This window comes from Rhamphochromis longiceps, linkage group LG16 (assembly GCF_057381845.1).
Source record: "Rhamphochromis longiceps isolate RC_006_pf linkage group LG16, R_longiceps_female_GT1.1, whole genome shotgun sequence".
NCBI classification, from domain to species: domain Eukaryota; kingdom Metazoa; phylum Chordata; class Actinopteri; order Cichliformes; family Cichlidae; genus Rhamphochromis; species Rhamphochromis longiceps.
Window position 1 is genome coordinate 23658143 of NC_140572.1, and position 20253 is coordinate 23678395.

Below are 20253 nucleotides of genomic sequence, written 5' to 3' on the forward strand. Positions count from 1 at the left end.
GAAGCCAAGGGAACACCTGTGATGTCCGGCCTGAAAAGAAGACCTTCTAATTTAGATACAGTAAGGAGCGTGTCTAATGATGTGGATAATAATTATTCAAACACAGAGACGAGCTAGAAAAGGAAGATTTGTTCTTTGAAAGCGGATTCAGCTGAAGAATAGGCTACATGTGTTTTAAGTTACAGATGGAGACAGCCCTTATTCTCAGAGTTCTCATGATAAAAATAAAACGAAAAGAGAAAAGGAGTGGAAATATAAGAGGTTAATAATTGAAAAGGAGGGCGAGCAGGTGAGGGGAATATTTCCCAGGTCATTCAGACTTGAGAAACAGGTGGAGGAGCGTCCCACTGATCGTTTCTGCTTCACGCATGTTGCTCTTGGCATGGACTACCAAGACGCAAACAGAGAGAGGCAGAGCGGCGTGTGGGGAGTGGGGGGTAGAAAGAGAAGAAAAAAACCCTTCCTTGGCATCTGTGCGTTCACTTTGAAAATTAAGCCCAGCAAGAATCCTGTAGGAAAAAAAAAGCTCAAGCTGGCAGTTGTATTGGGGTTCTATTGACAAGAATAGTCAATGTGCTCGGGATTAAAAAGCAATCCCGCGTTCAATATGACACCTCCCTACATGCTTTTATGAGTGCCAGTGTGCGCCTTGTACTTCAGAAGCTGTGGATCGAGCTGTCGACACGGGGGACAATCAAAGTTGTAAGAGAGAGCAGCCTTCCTGAGCTGAGTGAGCAGAGCCTTGCTGGATATTTCTGCCCGCTCTCCCGCTCTCTTTTTGAAAACATGTGATCTAGAAACTCAACTCAGCAACCAAGCAAATTAGATTAAAGCACCCGTAACCCCCCGCCACCCTACCCACCCTCTATAACCACCACCGGTTATGCCTAGAGATGGCTTCGGGGGCTGTTGATTTAAATGCCATCCACTACTGTCAAAGCAGATCAATCATAAAAAAGCATGGTGTAATTGGCTTTTAGTGACACAACACAGTGTTGCATTTATCAAAGGATGTTGTACCATGTGACTTAGGAGAGCCGGCTTCTTGCTATTGATGTGCAAGGCCCGTCAAAAAAAAAAAAATCCCTCTGCTGACTCAAAACATTCCCCAATACTGCGATTAGGAGAGAATTCAAACAAAAGTATTACTTGGTGAGTGTCTCTCCTGCTAGAGAGAATATGTGGAAGTGCAGTGAAAGACTGCAGTGTCTGCCGACTGGGATGAAAAAAGGCAGAGAACAAAGAGCCAAATATGTCATATCGCTGGGAGAAGCCTGTCACTTCCACACAGGAGGATCTCCTTACATGAAGGGAGACGGAGGGAGATGGCAGAGGATGGGAGAGCTGCAACTGTGGCTTTGTGTGAAGATGTAAAACCAATATGTAAATTGCTCAATATGAACTCCACAGCCCTAAAGATCTTGCAGAGCATATTAACGGCATGAGCTTCTTTAGCAACTGCAGCAATTGGCAAATGGCATAAATGCTCCAGCTGACAAATATTAGACTTCAGATTGTGATGTGACGTGGTAAAACTGACCATTAAAAACAGCTTTTTGCTTTTAAATCTGCAAAATAACTAGGGGAGTTAGGTATGAGATAAATGTAATCAAAGGGACATTAAATTATAGTATAAACTTGAAAATAAATGGGAAAAACTCAGACAGAGGATAAATATTTCACATTTGTTCTGAAGGATAGTGCAGGATCTATGATATATCTAATTATTTATTCTGCAAATACAAAGAGGAAAATACAAAGATGCATACAAACTCAGGGAGGGTTTATTTGTTTAGAAGCTGGTAATAAGAAGTCACGAATGCTATGTATTAGGTGCTAATAGCGTCCCTTTCAAAGACGGCATGTAATAGTAAATCTTTATATACAGAAATCATCCCGTGATTAATTTTTTAAATGGTGGCTTGCCAATGAATAATTCAAAATGACACCAAATTACATCAGTGCAGGTCCCGTTCATACCTGTTATTTTTCAGCGTACAGTATAAGATGTTAAAACCTTATCGGTTGAATGAGAATATAGCATGTGTGTGCCTGCGCGGCCCACTATCTGTGAACTCCATCCTCTGACAAAGAACTGGCAGTCTCGATGAGCAGTGTGCATGTGCAGATGTGCTATGCTACAATCAGCAGGGCCAGGCAGCCCTGAGGCCACACACACACGCGCACACACACACGTCCACTGTACTGTGACCGTGGGTTGCCCAAGCCCTGGTAGACCCAAGTGAGCTCTGCCAATTCAAACACTGTGATTCCCCTGATCTGGGAAAGGCCCTGGCTCTGAGGAATTTGTCCATGCAAATACATCCCATTTCCTCTGACAAAACACCACCACATGTCCAAGCCTCAAGGACCCACATTCTGCAAGGCTCAAGTGCCCTCGCTATTCACCGCCTGGGAACTTTTTACTTTCTGAGGCCTTCACACTTCCCTGCTACCCTTCAATCATGAACGGTCGGGATATCACATTCTCAAATTGCGGTCGCTTGTTTTACAGTCGACAGAAACCAAAAAGCTAAATTGTCTGATTTATAGGTATTGTGTCCTCACTGCAGTGTGACATGTGCATCACCACAAACATTAACCTCCAGTGCATTCATGCACAATATGTGTAGTCCAAAACCCCAGATCCAGCATTTCGCTTTCATCTCTGCATCCAGGCTGCTGCAGGTCTACGATGATGTCCCCTAGTGGTGACACACTGAGGGGGCGGCCCAGACAGTGAAACCACCCTGGTGTAAAACAGATTTCCATCAGATTGCCCCAGATAATGGTAATTTCACAGATAACAGAGAATCCATAATGTGGAGTAAAATGCAAATTAAATCTCCCCACAAATTTTACCCCGAAGAATAGATTTATAATTTTCTCATGCGTTACTGTATCTCACTTAAACAGTGCTCCATCTTTTCCGGCACGATAAGCCCGAGCAGTGTTTCATAGCTCTTTATCTAACGAGATGATCTGCGGGTCCACAAGCTGCAATATGAAAATCGGACCTCTGACTCTAAAATTAAAAAAGATCTGTGTAAGCACGGTGTTTCTAAAAGAATCTTAAACATTTCAGGATAGTCAGGACAGACACAAACACAGTTGAAAAGAAAAAAGGAAATAAAGAAGCTTTCAGGAGTGCAGCAGTAAACACTGCAGCACATCTTAGTTTCTATTCAGTGCCTTTGTGCACTGAAATTAAGTGTTCACTGAATTGGGTTTTATAGAGTGTACTTTTCTGAAGCTCGTAATTGCAGAAAGGAAGTGGCTGAAGGCTCCCTCGTGCACAGCCAGCAATTGAAGTTTGCAGACACGCTGCACAGATTTCTACAGGAGTCTCAGCTTAGGTGCCTTTTGTGAATCGAATCTCCTTCTAATGCCACTGGGAGAGAAAGCAGGAATTTACAGGTGCCTAAAAAAGGAAGTGAATCACATAAAGTGGCTTAGCTGAAATAAAAGTAGGAAGTGGGAATCTGATAATATAAAACATCTATTAGCATTTCAGCTAAATCAAGTGACCAGGAGGGCCCCAGCCCCAGCTAATGACAAGCACATTACTCTACCTTCATTTAACCAACAGAAAAGAGGTGGGAAGAGTTGCTTTTGTGTTCTCTAAATACTCTTTTTTCATCCCCTGGGTATTTAGAAACCTTATCATAAAAATATCCCACTGCACCCACAATCTGTAGATAGCATTCAGCAGAGGGAAACCAAGAGGGACAGCTTAGTGAAAATAAAAACAGAGCGCCATGCGGAGAGCTGAGCCTCTCAAGAGATAATGGAGACTGCAGATTTATCCGAGCACGGCACGCAGAGGCTTGAAATGAAGGGGGGCTGGGGGGGGGGGGGGGCAGCAGATGCCTGGGAGTCGCGTCTTAAAGAAACCCACTTACCTGAACATTTATGGGAAGAGTACACAGCAGCACTATTCACTGAGTGATATAGTCCCGCAATTGTTAACAAAAGGAAAGTTTCCATTTCCTCTGTGGCTAGTGGTTAGTTGCTGAGATTTTCTAAATAGCATTATATCATACCTGTTTTAGTTAAGGGGCTGGAAAACAGCTGCTGCAAAAGTTTGTTCTCTGACGTCCTCAACACCACAACAATGTCTGCAGGGAGAGTGTCTCTGTTTTTCTCCAAAAAGCCATTCACATTGTACATTACCTGTTGAGTAGGACATGAGAAATACACGTACGTGTAACAGTCAATTCACATTTTCTGAATCTGAATTGTCATCACTCTATGATAAGGCTGAAATTAATGCTGGGGTATGGTTTAATTTATGGTTTAATATATATATATATATATATATATATATATATATATATATATATATGTACACACACACACACATCTTATGTGAGGGTAAAAAGATCCCAGAGAAAACTGATGTTCCTTTTAACCACAGAAAAACCACAGGTGTGAGCAATAAAAATACTGATGGCTGAAATCCATTTGAGGTTCAGTTGCCGGTGTTGCGCATGCTGCTTCTGCCAAACTGTCAAAGCTTACTGGAATACAGATGTTTTTAGAAACACCTGCGTTTTTCCTCAGTGACATGCGATAAGTTTGCTGTGCCGCTATCCAGTCCTGGATTTATGAAAAATTCCAATAACACAGTTCAAACAGCTTGGTGATTCCCAAAGAGCTATTAGCTGAAAGCTTGGCATATCTCGGCATGGTGTGCAGTATGTCATTAAAAAATCTGAGGAAACTGAACAACTAAAGGACAAAGGAAGAAGTAGCAGCACTAAAAAATGTCTAGCAGATGAACAGTATCTGAAAGTCATGGCCTTAAGAAATAGGAAGAAATCTACTGTTTGCTGAACCCTCGTCAAAAATGGTTTCCCAGCGAAGGATGGCTGTCAAGAAGTCATTCTTAAAGAAGGGAAACAGGGAAAAAGGGCTGAGGCCTATCCTAGCTGTCATGAGTTGACAGGCAGGGTTTCTAATCTGTCACAGGGATAACACAGAGAAACAGACAACCATTCACATTCACCCCTTTGGCCAAATTAGAATCACCAGTTACCTACACAGGCAGATCTTTGTAGTATGGGAGCTCGGGTACCCAGAGAGAATCTATGCAGGTGCAGGGAAAGAGGGTAGACTCATTGTAGGGCGCCCCAGCTGGGTGGTAGATTTGAACCCAGGACCTGGTTGCTATGAGGCTCCAGTCCTAACCACTGCTGCACTGTGCCACTCTTCATATGTTCGCATGTCTCATATTATAATCCACTCAAAAAAGTGTCTCTTTTCACATTTTCTTCATATAAGATATTTATAAGAAATAAGTATGAAAAAAGTTAACATTATGAGAAAATGTGAAGGATCAACTAAGATAGACTTTTTAGTAAAATTTCACAGACTTATAGGATTTTGTTTCCTATTTTTCTCTATATGGGATGTAATAATTTTTTTTAAGTCACAACAAACCTAATCAGACCCCAAAACAGATGTAGAGAAAAATCCTTCCATAAAGTATGCAGATGTTTATGAAATACTCAAAGTAAAGGCATAATCAGAATAGAAGGTTTTACCAAGCATTTCAAAGGCCTGAACACTGGTTTACATGCTCACACCCATCATCATCAAGGCAGTAGATTGTTAGTTAAACACATCCAATGAAGTATCTGATACCTGTCCGGCATAGTGCTGAATTCCAAAACAAAGCTCCACTCGTTTTGGTATCAAAAAAAATTTGCAGCGCAAATTGTCCTCAAACTTATCTGTAAAGAAGACATGTAGAAGAAAATTACAGCACGTGAAGGCTCATTATGCATTGATCTGTGAACTCTTATGTAACTGAGTTATTTTATGTGCTACATCTCAGCATGTTTGCGACTGTAGTTCCAATCTTACCCACTAGGGTCTGGTCGGTGGCCTGAGGGAAGCGGCTCTCTTCATCCAGCAGGGACAGCAGACCCATGGGCTTCTGCAGAAACATGTCCAGAATGGGCCTATTGTCCTCATACTCCACCAGGCTGGCATCAACTTCCTCGCTCTGGTATTCCATCTAATTAGAACCAGTGAATGCAGAATAATAATCTAGTTATGGTTTCCCTAAATGACCCAATTAAACAATCTAGGCTAAATATGCAATGTGCATGTGTGGTTTAAAAAAAAAAAAAAAGTTTCTAATCAAGCAAACCACACACTTGCAGCCAGCTGTGTGTGTCTACGGCTGAAATTTACAGCGTAATAGTCTCTTTTACTGAATGCATAAAACAGAACAGCTCCAAACCAACAAATAGAGCCACTTACTTATTCATAATTTATTTCAATGTGCAAATAACCCAGAGTCAAATCACATTATTGCATCTATTTAATTTCAGATCAAAAAGTTGTTTTAAATATATATTTTACTAATAAAGTGGAACCAATGGATCTAAACCATCCTCATGTTTAAATCATTAAGTCAGAATAATCAGTTTCTGTGTACAGCAAGACTGAAGACATCCACACACAAAATAAAGATCCCTTTTCCACCGAGCATTAGCCCTACATCAGGGGAGGATGTTTTCCACAAGCTAAAGGCCTTTTTTTCAGAGATCACTGCTATAATTAATCTGAACGGGGAAAATGTAGCTTCCAATAACACTTCTGGTCCTGGAGAGAGCTAAAAATGTGAATGTAAATGAAAGTGCAGAGGCTATTATTAGTCCATATGCCGTGCGGAGTTTGGCCTCAATAAATAATAGTTTGTATTTTTCTAAAGAAATGCACACTGAGCTATCTAATGAGAAAATGTGCCACATCACTAAACCGAGCCACTTTTCTTGAGTTCTCTTTAAAAAAGACTGTTGCAAAGTTACTTCAAACAAAAGGGTTTCTGATTGATGTCAATTCATCTCCATCGAGGAAAAAAGGCTTTTCGCACTTCAGGGTAAACAGCTTCATTAAATCAATTAAGAGAGTAATTTGGGGTGACTTGTAGGAAAAATTAATGTTGAGAGCTTTTCTGAATTGGTAACTGTGTAAACACCAAATTTATTTAAGTGACTAATTTCCATAATAGTGTTTTAAATGGAATGTTCTCTGCATATTTTGTGTTATTCTTTCACCCCAAACACATTACAGTGGTATCTTCTACTTTGTGCATTAGAGCGGATCATTTAAAACCTATTTATGCATGAAGAACTCACCTGTTCGAGAGCAAATATGTGCTGGTTGAAATAAAACTGAATCTGCTCGTTTGCGATGTTGATGCACAATTGCTCAAACGAGTTCTTCTTGAAGTTTTCAAATCCAAAGATGTCCAGGATTCCCACATTCATGCCGCTCTCTACGGCACTTCAAAGGAAAAAAAGGGGGACAAACAAACTTATTCTTCTATGCGATGGAACAAGAAAATCCCCAGCAGCCATATTAATTGATAAAACTTTAATGATAATCCAAGTTCCACCCAAATACGGAGTCTGGTCTGGATGGCCTAGTCTGACGAGAAATCATAAACACCGTCTTTGAAAAAGTCAGATCTTCTTAAATGGCTTTTATTTCAGGCTCTATTGATTTAACCTCCAGTTATTTTCAATGTCTGCACTAACAATACTCACTTCTGCAACACAGCATAGATTATTTATGATCCTGTATTTTATATTCAGTGCTTGGAGCTGCTACTTTCATGATCAGTCATTACCCACAGTATGTAGAGGTCACCTTTAACCAGTGCTACCAGGTTATTAATGGCAATAAGGAAACGGCTAAGATGACTGGAATGCAGACGGGAACTCTGGCTTCATCTCTGAGAGACGACTCCTTGACAGTCAATGCTCATATTTATGAAGGAATTCTTTTGGATCAATGAAAAGCCTCTTTGCAGTCTCTCTGAAGTCTTTTTAATCATCTGAACATTATTTTCTCTGCACGCAACTCTGTATCAAAAATTTATTAAAACTTTTTTCTTTTTTGCTCTCCTTTTGCTTGTCTTGTGCTTTCCCATTGATATTCCCCTCTTCATGTTTGCATCTACCTCTGCAGACTTCCAGAAAGGTCATCAGAGCTTTGCAGAAACTGAGTGAGAAATTACACCCCAAGAAATTACAGAAAAGACAAAAACAGTGGGCATGCAAACAAATTGTTCATCACTAGCACGCACTGACCAGACATTCATGTCAGGCTGCAGGAGTGAGTTGATGCGATTCACTATCCAGCTGAACAGGCGTCCGTACAACGCCTTGGACATGGCGTCTCGGACATCGGCGGCTTTGTCCACGGTGTTGGAGCGGATGATGGTTTCGCCCCTCGTGACCACACACTGAGAGGTAAGTGCTTCCTGGAGCTCCTCGGGTCCAATGCTGAGGAGAGACGCAGCTGAGAAAAAGGCGAGACAGTCAATCAGTTTCACAGTGAAGAGATTACTGCATCTTATCACAATACTATAATAACAAACTATAACATGGTTATACTGCAGATATTTAAAGTGGAAAGTGGAAAGATTCCCTTTTCTCAAATTCTACAACATCACCTCAAATCAACAGCTCAATGATCCCAAACACACATCTAAACTGTTTTGGGGATGGATAAAAATTTGTGGACTTTATTTAAAAGCCAGCTGAGCTCTACCAATTCTCCCAACAAGATTGGTCAAATATCCAAGCTTGCTGATCATGGTGCAGCTTGCTAAGGGGCATTTAACCAAATATTAGTGAGAGGTAATGTATATGTCTGAGCCTATATGCATACTTTTGACCATGTGTGGTTTAGAGAATATCCAAGATACATTCAAAATCACACTACACCCTACAAGTTCTTGTTTTTAAAGCAGCTAAAGATGTACAATCCTGTTTTTTTGCAGCCAGTGATTAACTTCCTAAAACACTTCAGGTCGTACAAGTTTATGGGAGTCACCGATGACCATTTTTTATTTACAGTCAATGCTTACAACACACATTGCCTAACATCTCACCGTTCTCTAAGGCCTCTGAGTTAGGCACTTCACTAATATCGGTCTGATGCTGGGATGTGATGGAGGCAAATTCAATATTCCCAGTATTCAAAATTGCTGAGAGAATTTTGTAAGCAGAGTCGACCTCCTAAAAACAAGATATCAAAAGAAAATTGTTACATATTACGTATTTTATATATTACAGCTCTCAATAGATCTGTGCCCAAACATTGCATATGTGATTGCTTGAGTGTTTAGTACCTCTTCTGTAAAGCCGATATTTCGGAAGCACTCCTGAATGGCATCAAACTGCTCTTTATATTGTTTCCTTGACACAATGTCTTGCATCACTTTGCAGTGCTGACTGTCAATGTACCTGCAGATTCATGTTATGACAGTCAAATTAGTTTCCACATTGTGAGGAGCGAATGATGGGATTATTTGCATCACAAACCTGGGAGGTGTCCCATCTGGCAGCCTGTAAGTCTTCAGCTCGTCTTGGTGGTAAAGGCCGGCATATATGTAATAGAATATGTGGAAATTTTCCTCCCCTCTGAAGGAAAAACAAGCAGAAGTTAGATGAATTACTCAAATCCAACCGCAGGAAGGAAAAAAGCAAGGGCAGCTGCTTACGGAGCCTGTTTGATGACCCTCGACTTCTCCAGCAGGTATTCAGATATCTTGGCCCCAATAACCGCTCCTGTCGGCGTGAACTTCATCTCCAAGTACTTGCCGAAGCGACTGGAGTTGTCATTGATTGCCGTGCAAGCGTTTCCAAAGGCCTCGACGAGAGGGTTAACCTGCAAAATCTTCTCACGGAGTGTCCGATTGTTTGCCTGAGAGCAACAAAATAATTATTTCATGAACTCTGGTAGATTTTTAAGATAGTTTATGAAGTAGTTATATCAAGTAGTTAAGTCTGGTATTAACAAGTTAGAAATGATGATGAAAAATAGTGACCAAAGAGCTACTATGCAGTACCTTTCCCAGGAAAGTAAGATGCTGAACAATTAAATGAGCACTTTCTGTTTTCCCAGCACCGCTTTCTCCACTAATGATGATACACTAAACAAACGAGATAACAGTTCATCAAGCGGGAACACTGACATCATATACCATAATTTTTTCATATGTTATTTACTAACATTTCCTTGCTCCTTTGCTTTTGTCCAAAAGTTTCCAAATCGACATTAAAAAATAACTGATTGTAATTAAAAGAAATTGCTCGAAAGCATTTGTAAAACCTACAGTGCTTTATACAAAATAATTTTCATTATTATTCTATCAGTTTTAGGATTGCACGGTACAATGCTTCAACCTATTCAGTCACTTTTCTGGAAGATACCTGGTCTTTGCAGAATGTCACCATGCCTTGGTAAGCTGCATCTGCAGTAGCAAAGATGTGTGGAGGGTTGTCAGCTCGCTTTACGCCATGGTACAGCTTAGAGAACTAAAAGGGGCATAAAAGTATTCATGAAGACTTTTATTTTTATTACGGCTTTGAAGAAATTAACAACCAACAGCTTGGAGAAGACAAAACTCTGCAGCGTCACATAATATCAATATCGGATATCCAGTGAAGAGAAAATTTGAGGAAAAATGCATGCAAAGTTGCTGACTATGCATTAGAGATGTTTAGAGTAATTTAAAAGATTAAAAATAGTTGATTTAAACTGACTGAGCAGAAAATTTGGGGGCCAGATTGTTGCACTAACTAATATGACAATTGCCATAATAGTTGCTGTTACTGTGAATAAAAACAAAATAATAATAATAATAACAACAATAACTAGCCCTACAAATAGAGTATCCACTAAAGCAGAACCTGCATCATGACTGGCATCCATTCATCATTTCCACTGTGTTTGTAAAAAAAACACAAAAACTATTTGTGACTGATGTGTTACCGACCTGAGGAGAGTAGATGCTGAGATTCTGGAAAGGATTGAGAGCGATGAGGATGTCACCGACGTAAGTGTACACCTGCAGCTCATCATACCTCTTGTGGAGATGGCTGATGATTGTCTCCTGCAGAAAAGAAAACACACACACACAGCCTAAAATCAACAACTTTTCAGCTTGGGCTCATCAATGCATGACGAGATAAACACATAAAATCCTACCTCGTCTAAGAACTCCAGGTTCACCAGATCATCATCAGGACAGCTCTCTATTATGAGGGTTTTACGAGTATTGATCCGGACGTGCCTGTATGAAGTCAAGGACACGAGATGCCTTTTAAGCCTGTAAAGTGACCACTAAATGAGAAACAGTAGTGTGACTGGCTGAATGTAATACCCAGTCACTTCCATGTTTTTCACGAGGCCCTTTAAGCTTTCCCAGGGGACAAAACTCCTATTATCACAGGATGTGGTTGCACTTTATTCATGTTTTGACCTATCACTCTCCAAAGAGCCCCTGTGGACAGAGGTCAACTAACCTCCAGCTGGCTCCACGAAAACCTCAGGGGAAACCACAGAGTGTGAGAAAGAGAGTAAAACAGAGCGGTGCTTGTGAGTGCCTACTGCTTTGTGTGCTGTATGTGTATATGCACAACACAGAGTGGACATTTTGACATTTCTATAACATGTAATGCATCACAAATCTTAGCATGACTACCAATAATAGTCGCTTAGGACAACATGAATGTAGTCAATTCCACAGAGAAGAGACTGACATCAGCCAAACCTAACAGCCATAAAATTTAGACCATTTTTATCAGCGTAATATGGTTTAGTGGAGTCAAAAATCCCATATACTACCATGAATCCAGACTCCAATAGTTAAGTCTGCATACAAAGCCTTTTACAAGTGAGTAACTACCAGTACTAGCTAGTCAATCTAGCCCTTTGCTGAGCTTAACCCACTTTGTTCCAATTAAGACTTTAGTGTGAAAATCTTGCTGGGAGCCAATTGTAGCAACATCCAGTCAAAGGCCATCTACAGTCTAAAAAGTAAATAAAGTGTCACAAATCTGAGAATAACTGCCAAAAATAGTTGCTTAAGACAGCATAAAAAAATCAAACTTACAATCTTTCTTAAATTTAGGGGGTTATTTAGGTTTTTTTTTCAGCAATCAAATATTTATATTGTGCTAATAATATAAATATTCATTGTCCAGCCTCCTATGATAACCTTTTTATAATACACCAAATCACTGAAGGTTCTATTATGACATCATGTTGCACAGCAACCACACACCATTGGGCTAGAGTGACCCATTTCCTTATCTTCCTATAAGACACTTAAGCTCTGTAATGTTTTAATTTCACAACAGTAACATCTACTTTAGTAAATACCAATACACTCATTTTGTTATGCATCTCCAAATTGTATTTGCATTTCCATATAATAAATTACACTAACTGTCACATTACCTTGTGAAATCAAGGTTTCTGTATTTGTAGACCATATCAAGATTTTAATATTAGAAAAATATTTGTATATTTGTACTTTAAGGCAAAGGCATTTAAAGCTACTAGAATGAGTCTAGCTGGAATATAATTCCAGCATGTTATTTACACGTATAGGTAATTGTGAAATCCTCTTTGACCTTGTGATTTTTATATTTGATTGAACAAAATCTTTCATACCAATTTTTCATTATATATACTTGAATGGGGTGGAAAGTGTGTGGCTGAAAGGGGAAGCAGTGCATTTATATCTAAACAACATCTAACACCCCTAGTTTTTATTTACTTTGGTTTTTTTATTTTTGCTTTTGTAAGTGTGATTAAGTACATCAGTTTATTAGCAGCACGACAGACTAAACAATACTGCAGCATGCACTTCTATAAATAACCAGTAGCTTTGTGGTTGGTACTACAACACAGGGAGCAATACTGCATTTTGGATAGCGTTAACATTTCTTTCACCACTTTTGTTTCCAGAGTTATTAACGTTCCAAACAAGAAGAAAAAAGCAAATACAATTAAAAATGAACTTGACAGATTTTTTCTTTCATTTTTTTTAGAAACCACAATAATAATATTGCCGAATGTACTCAGCGAAATCATATAGTAATACTGAGATAGCCATAACATATCTTAACCTAACCAGCCCAGTATTAGTATCATGACATTTTGACTTGTCTATGCTATTTTTTTTAACATGCAGCTGAAAGCCGTCCCAGTTTTCAAACAATATTAATAAGCATTTAATCAAGTGTCAGGTCAGATAAGTGGGCCATATTTAATTTCACTTCTTTGACTCGTAAGCCTGAAGAGCTTATGATAAAACAGGGTTAAGTAACAGTAACAAGTAATCTCTAAACGTGGACTAGTTAGGTTGCATTGTGCAACCTAATTTTAATGCTTGGTGGTTTGGGGCTTCAACAAAAGCACAAACAATAGTTTTTTTCTTTTCTTTTGTCACATTTGTAACATGCATCCATATTCCATTATAATAAATATACAATCATAAGACTAGCTCGAAATATAAATTCAAGCTTCAGGTTAGGAGCTTTTTCCTCATCTACTTTTTGAATTAATTCTCTATTCTGAATATAGTGTAAATGCAACAGCACAGAAATATGCTCAGTATGTGGTCCCTATAAAGTCAATCCCCGTCATCATGTCCCTTAGAGAAAGACTTGAGACCTCTAGCGTCTCACTCGCTCCTGCTTTGAAGTAAATCACACTATTCCACCTACGGCAGCTACTTTTAAGTTCTCTATGTCTTTATTCTTATCTGGAGTCATTGTTTGCTGATCTGTGGCATGAGAGACTAAACCAGGCGAGCCCAGTTCTCACCCTACAAGCTCCTAATCCCATTATCCACTTTCACTGTGGACAGGAATTCGGGATCAGGCTCAGGCACAGACTCTGCACACTCCCGGGAGTAAACAGAGTTGGCACAACATCAAGACTCTCAGTCAAGGGCAGGTTCAGCAAACTCCTTTATAATGAAGATTAAGCAATGCCAAAGTCAGTATTTCTCCAGTAAACAGGAGACTTTCTGCTCTGTCGCTTGCTGCCATGTGAGTGTCAGGGTGAAGATTTAACTTTCAACATGTGCCTTTTCATATGGCTGCGTTCATTTTTTACACACATAAGGAGGTTGTAAGGTAGTTGCTATTTTAATTAATGAAGGAAATAACTAATTAGCTCATTAAAAGTGAACAGGCTGTAATGCTGCCATGTCACCTATTTCTGGGTGCAAATCTATATTTAATTATTCCATCATTGGGTTAATTGGTTGGAGAAGTGATGTGTACTAAGTACATCCACTGGACTAATTGGGATTTATTAATCTAAGGTTACTCAGCACAATAACTCCTTCTGAATTAGTCATACTGCCCTTACTTCTCTTTAATCACATACTGTAATTTCCATTACTCTGTTTCATCTTCATTTCTGTGCTGGAGTGTAAGAAGATGAGACCCTGCCCCCTACTGGACAGAAAAAATATCAGCACCCAATCCATGCCTATCAGTGAAATAGAGATCTTCAACATCCAAATGAACTAATACAGTTTGCATCTTTACTATTTCATAACAGGGAAATTTAAAACAAAACAAAACATAAGATTTGGGATACTTACTTGGATTTGGTTTTGCAGCCTATTTGTTGCTGCTCTTGGATGAGAGCTGCTAACTGCTGACGGAGAGCTATGTCCTTGCCATGGGCCTGCTTGATGAAGGGGTGCTCCAGAAGGTGGGTCACAGATGGACGTGCCTCAAAATCCTTTATCAGACACCTTAAAGCAACAAAATATCACACAGTTACCTCTAAAACCCTCAGACAGACAAACTGTCCTTCATCAGTCTATAAATCAGAGTGAATTAAACAGTTAAGTGCAGTCACCTGAACATTGCGGGGAGCTGATTTGTCTGGATCAACTGTGAGTGATACTCATACCAGTGCGGTGCCGCTTGCAAGTGTTTTTAAGCGTGGGTCACTAATCGATCCTTCTCCGAGGACCACATGGTCACTATCACCATGGCCCCGAGTCCAAACAAGCCCTGCTGTGGCACAGCGGCAGGTCCTATCTGTGATCTGCAGTGTTTGCCAGCAAGTGATGTCACTTTGTGATACAGGCCTGCCTGCAGCAACCCTTCAGCCACTGATGTCAGTTTGCTGATACAAAGGCTCTTCTAATATTGACTCTTCTGCGCCACACACACACACACACTGAAACACCCGCAGAACACATTTGGCTTCACCCTCTGACAGTTTTGATATATTGCTAGACTGGAAATCACTACCCGAGTGCCACGATACATCTACCAGACATCCAGATTCGTGCTGTTCGTTTACAGCCAAAGACTTAAAAGATTCTGAACACCAACAATTGCACTCAGAGGAAAGATAGGAGTAAAAACACTGATCTAGCTTCTAACACCTAATCGACACTGAAATTCTGTTTCTTTTATCAGTTTAGGCTCAGAAAGTTAATTCCATGAATTCATTACCGTCAGAACATTAAGTGGAGGTTGCTGCTATTAGCAAGGCTGTGCTGCTGGGAGACTGAAAGGCAGGCCACTTTGTCATAGGAGTCAGTTCTTTGGCTGCACAAGTGCAGACACCGGTGATGGATTTATTATCCCCCCCACCCTCCGCCTCAGTTTCCTCCTTCCATACACACACATATACACAACAAGCCTGACAGGACTGTCAGAGGGTTCACAAAAAGCCTGCAAAGCTTGATAACATTGTCCAGCCTCCTCACATTGAACTCTGGTGGGCTTTGTTTGAGGAGATTAACTTTGATATGATATCACACAATCCATTAACCCAGATTACAGAGCTGCAATCCAAAGAGTAGCCAATAAAAACCAGGACAATGACATTGTAAAAAAGTAATATCTGTGCTGATTTAAGGAGAAATATGCCTCCTGACCAATCAAAAACTGAAGTGACATAAAAAAAAATCCAACAGGCCTTTGAGGCAGATGACGTCTGCTTGTTTTTACTCTTTTTTCCACCAATGCAATCAGAAACCATCCCTACACAAATAACCCTCCAAACAAATTGAATTTATTTTCTCATTACAGTTAAGGCCTGCACGCCTCTCTGCAGTAGATATTAGGGTTGTATTTTCTAGGCCTCCACTACAAGCCACCTCTGACATTATTAGCTTTGCACAGTGTAGGAAATGATAAGTTATCTGGCCCTCAGATAGCACTGATAACTCAGGTGAATTAGTTTGTTCCTCTGTGGCAGATTTATACAAAAGAAAGTCAATGAATAGAAAGAGAGGTTGATAGAATCGGGCAATAAAATATCAATTTCAGTTCCCTCTATATTTACATGCACATTCCCCCCTGATGTACAGATCTGTCTCCATATGTTTTACAGTTTCACACACTCATTGCACTACTAAAATAGTAATGCAAAAAAGAAAAGAAAAGAAAAAAGATTTGTCTTATTATTTGTCTTATGTGTGGAGGCACTGACATGGTATTTTTTATTTGTTTATTTGGATTCCCATTAGGGTAAGGGCAGCTGATCATTTAGGGGACTCCATTAAAAACACACATCAACACGCTTCAGAACGACATTAATAAAGCACTAAAAATAATAAAAGCAAACAAAAACAAAACGAAAACAGATTTACGAGAGTCACGTCTAAATTAAATTTCAGAGGTCATGTTTTAGTGACCTCTTCAATTAATTCTGTTTTTTTGTTATCTGTCTGTAGAAAACAGCTCTCATCATAAAATTATCTGAAGGTCCAGCTGACCAGCACTCACTGGGTGTATCACATAATTATGACAAAAACAAGCCCAGCTCTTCTTTCAGTATACTCTGTGCATGAACAGACGACTGGTGATATGTCTGTGAAAGCGTCTGGACTTCTTTAAGTTGCTTGAAGACGTTTCACCTCTCATCCGAGAAGCTTCTTCAGTTCTAAGGTCAAATGGTGGAGAGTCCCAGATATAAACCTAGTGGGAGTGACCCCCCACAGAGGGACAAAAGGACCCCCTGATGATCCTCTAATCGCCTGAGCCAAGGTGGGAAACTGGGCGTGGGTCCCAATCAGCCAGAGTTTCGGGTGTGTTCATTGTGAAACCTGGCCCCACCTTATCATGCAAATTCCTGAGGTCAGATGGCCCAGGATGTGAGTGGGCCTTAAGGCGTCTGGGAAGGGATCTCAATATGTGAAAACTAATAACTAATGAATTAATAATTATTCAATTAATTATCCACAGTTTTTATTGCTTTGTACATTTGACCTTTTCTTATTTGAAGTTTCCTCTTTTATTTGAGGCAATGTAATGAAAGTATTATATTTAAAATTAGTATTATTATTTTTCCAGGAACATTTAATATTTAACATTCTTCATGAACATATTTTGAAAGGTAGTATTACTTTATCCAGTAAATGTAAATCTATACAATTTTACAGACTTTTGGTGTATGTCAAGTTCTTCTTGTAAATCTATGGCTTTAATCTCAGACCTTTTTTTGAGATAGGACAGTGGAGAGAAGACTGAAAAGCTGGGAGAGACAACAGACAACACAGTATAAGGCCACGCAGTGGATTCTAACCATGTCCTCTGCAGCAGCCTCACAGCAAACAGTCTGCCTACTGAACCCACTGAGCTTTACCAGCACCCAAGCTGAGAAATTCTCAGAATGATTATCCTCTGAGCTCAGTATTTGTTATAGTATCAATGGCACTAATACGACATAATGTAGATCACCCATAGTTCTGAGATACAGTATTTTTAGGTTGCCTTGGCACTCACAGCATCTTTAAGGTCACCTCAAAGATCTTCAGTGGCATTTAAAAGGTTAATTCATAAGCTACAGCTTGTATTTCAAAGCTGAAGCCCACTGTGGATCATAATCCTGCTGTGAGAGCAGATATTGTCTCAGTTTCACTTTTATGACATAGCAGATAACAGTAAAAATGTTCTGTTCTTGAAATGCTGCTCCTTTTTTCTCCTTAATACCGTTTGTGCTGTGGATAGAAGTCTGAGCTTTTGTCCACAGCACCTTTTTTTTCCCAAATCAATTCCTGTAATGCTTCTATTTGTTTCTTGTCACCATAAATCAGCAAAATCTGTAATTTCCCGCAGGAGGCCCAAATATTAAATCTTTCTTTCTTCACAGCCGTTTCTGTGAAAACATCCACTTTTCTACAAAATCTTGACTGTAAGATGACAAAGGCTGACAGGCTGAAGTCAGAGGAGACTTACTGGCTGATGAAATGGCTGAAACTCCTGCTCCACTCTTCAGGATGTCGTAATGTGGGTGAGGGATTTCTGAAACACAAATCAAAACAACATTTAAAAAAAAAAACAAAAGCTAAGGAGATATTAAAGGAAATTCGCATTAAATGATTATTGCTGTAAATGACCAAGATTGTCAGCATGTCTCCTGAATCATTTGACAAATGACGGCTGACAGTTAGAGTGCGACCATCAGACTCCTCTGAGAGTCTGATGGTCCGAGGACAAGCTGATCGGGGTCCAGGTCTGTGGCAGCCAGAGAAAAAGTGACAAATGATAACTGCTCCTCCACTGTCTGGCAGGAAGCATCTGCCATTGGGAGCCAAAATTATGGGAGCTAGTTATACCTCTGTCAGCAGCATTTACGGAGGCCATCCATAATGAGCCTAACACTTTTCAAGTGCGCACGATGACAGGAAGCAGGTCTGTATGAGGAGCCAAGGCTGGAAAGAGCCTGAGTACAGTCATCTTCACCAGGAGCCGTCAGCCTGACAGCCGGAGGCCGAGCTTTCTGTCACTGTCAGGCAAACAGTGACACACCTGGTCAATGCATTTACTGACTGTGTTAATTAGATCGCACATGCTGCTCTAGAAAGCTGCCAGACAGGCAGAGCAAAGAGGGAAAAACACAGTTTGAATTAAAAATGAAAACAGTTTAGTTTATGAAAAACACGGCATATGTTTAATATCTTTTTTTAAAGATACAAGGGCAAGGGGGGTGTTAGGGCACAAAATCTGTCATTTTCTACAGCACTAAGTTAGTCGAGTCTTTGATAAGAATTCAGACAGGCAATCCTTTCCAAAGTGCAGATCAAAGCCAGTAACTGACTGCCTCAATGCAACCTCTAATATGAGCCCGAAGACACGTTCTCGCCTTGACGTCGTACCATACTGCTTATACGTTACGTAGTCAATATAGCAGCGCACTGCTGATAACACTGTCAAGAGCACTCATTGTGCTTAGTGAACTCAGGCCGCATTTTTTCCTTCAGTTTTTGCGAGTACTGCCAGCTAATGTTGTAAACAAGAATGGCTTATTCAAATTTTGGACCAGGCAGAGCTCGTACTGTCAGGCTCGAGTCACTGTGGATCGAGGTGTCAACAACCCCTGACAGCTGTAGCAAGACAAAAATAAAGTCAGTAAAATGTCTGAATATGATACTAGATATGTGTAATTTTTAAGTCCTGTATTTACCATAGGACATAAAATATTACAATTTATATTCAAGGAGAAACTTAAGAAGTACTTTAAGCTTCTCCATAGTCTATTCTCCAGCCTGGACACACAATGCAGACATTGCAAACAGCACGTGTGATTACAGTCAACATCGTCATTATAAAACCTGACCGTTCTTCAGCATCTGAAACAAGCAGTGACATCCTTTAAATTTCACAAATCAACTAAAGCCACACTTAAGGTTTCAGTACCTTACACACTGCTGTTGTATTCTCCAGCTTGCATTAAGCAGAGACACAGTGGCCTTTATATAAGCTTAACAGAGAAGGAGTACCAGGGCCCCAAATAAAGACTTAGTCAGCGAATGGAGCACATACTTAAAATTTTGGCTCATCCATCACTGCCGCCACAGCACCAGTACTTCTTTGAGCATACATGCATGAACACTGAGAAACTACAGCTACATTTATCATGTCCTTGGTAGCTACATCACCAGTGCCTCCAGTCCAGGACAGCACACAGAGACGGTAAGATAACTGCATCAAAGGTGGAGATATGAGAAGCCTTTAATCGTGATTGGAAAGTCATCCAACCAGACAGTGATTTCCTGTCAGGGATCGTCAGTGTCAGATAATGGGAAATTTGGAACATTAAGTGTACAATTACTTCACTACACTGACTTTATTTTCCTACATAAAATGCCAATATAGAAAAATCAAGGCGATGTGGCAGGTTTTTTACAGTAACAATGAGCGATTTGATAAAACATCAGTGGGGTACACGGTTTCAAAATTCAGCATTATTTCTGCCATTCATCTGTGACAGAAAATGTGGCAGGTTTCCAACCCTGATCATCCACAAAAATATTTCATTTTTGCTGGTGGATGAGGGATTTTGAGCCAAGAAAGCAACTAAGGATGGATGCGTTTTCTCTCAGTCTTAGCTCCATAACCTGTTAAATGTTCATCAGCAGTTATTGCAATAAAAAAATAGCATTTAAAACAA

At 40.0% G+C, this 20253-nt stretch overlaps 1 protein-coding gene across 1 annotated transcript in view; it reads right to left on the reverse strand.

The window, feature by feature from the left end:
- Positions 1-20253, reverse strand: part of myo3b (myosin IIIB) — a 70536-nt gene that overhangs the window by 32259 nt on the left and 18024 nt on the right. Inside the window, exons 8-22 of the mRNA XM_085384578.1 lie at positions 18039-18104; positions 14435-14590; positions 11017-11101; positions 10805-10921; positions 10239-10343; positions 9875-9958; positions 9527-9729; positions 9348-9446; positions 9155-9269; positions 8915-9041; positions 8109-8319; positions 7152-7299; positions 5869-6022; positions 5647-5735; positions 4044-4173 (exon numbers count right to left, since the gene is read on the reverse strand). Coding sequence (XP_085240704.1) covers positions 4044-4173; positions 5647-5735; positions 5869-6022; positions 7152-7299; positions 8109-8319; positions 8915-9041; positions 9155-9269; positions 9348-9446; positions 9527-9729; positions 9875-9958; positions 10239-10343; positions 10805-10921; positions 11017-11101; positions 14435-14590; positions 18039-18104 — 1889 coding nt within the window. The remainder of the gene's footprint in view (positions 1-4043; positions 4174-5646; positions 5736-5868; positions 6023-7151; positions 7300-8108; positions 8320-8914; positions 9042-9154; positions 9270-9347; positions 9447-9526; positions 9730-9874; positions 9959-10238; positions 10344-10804; positions 10922-11016; positions 11102-14434; positions 14591-18038; positions 18105-20253) is intronic.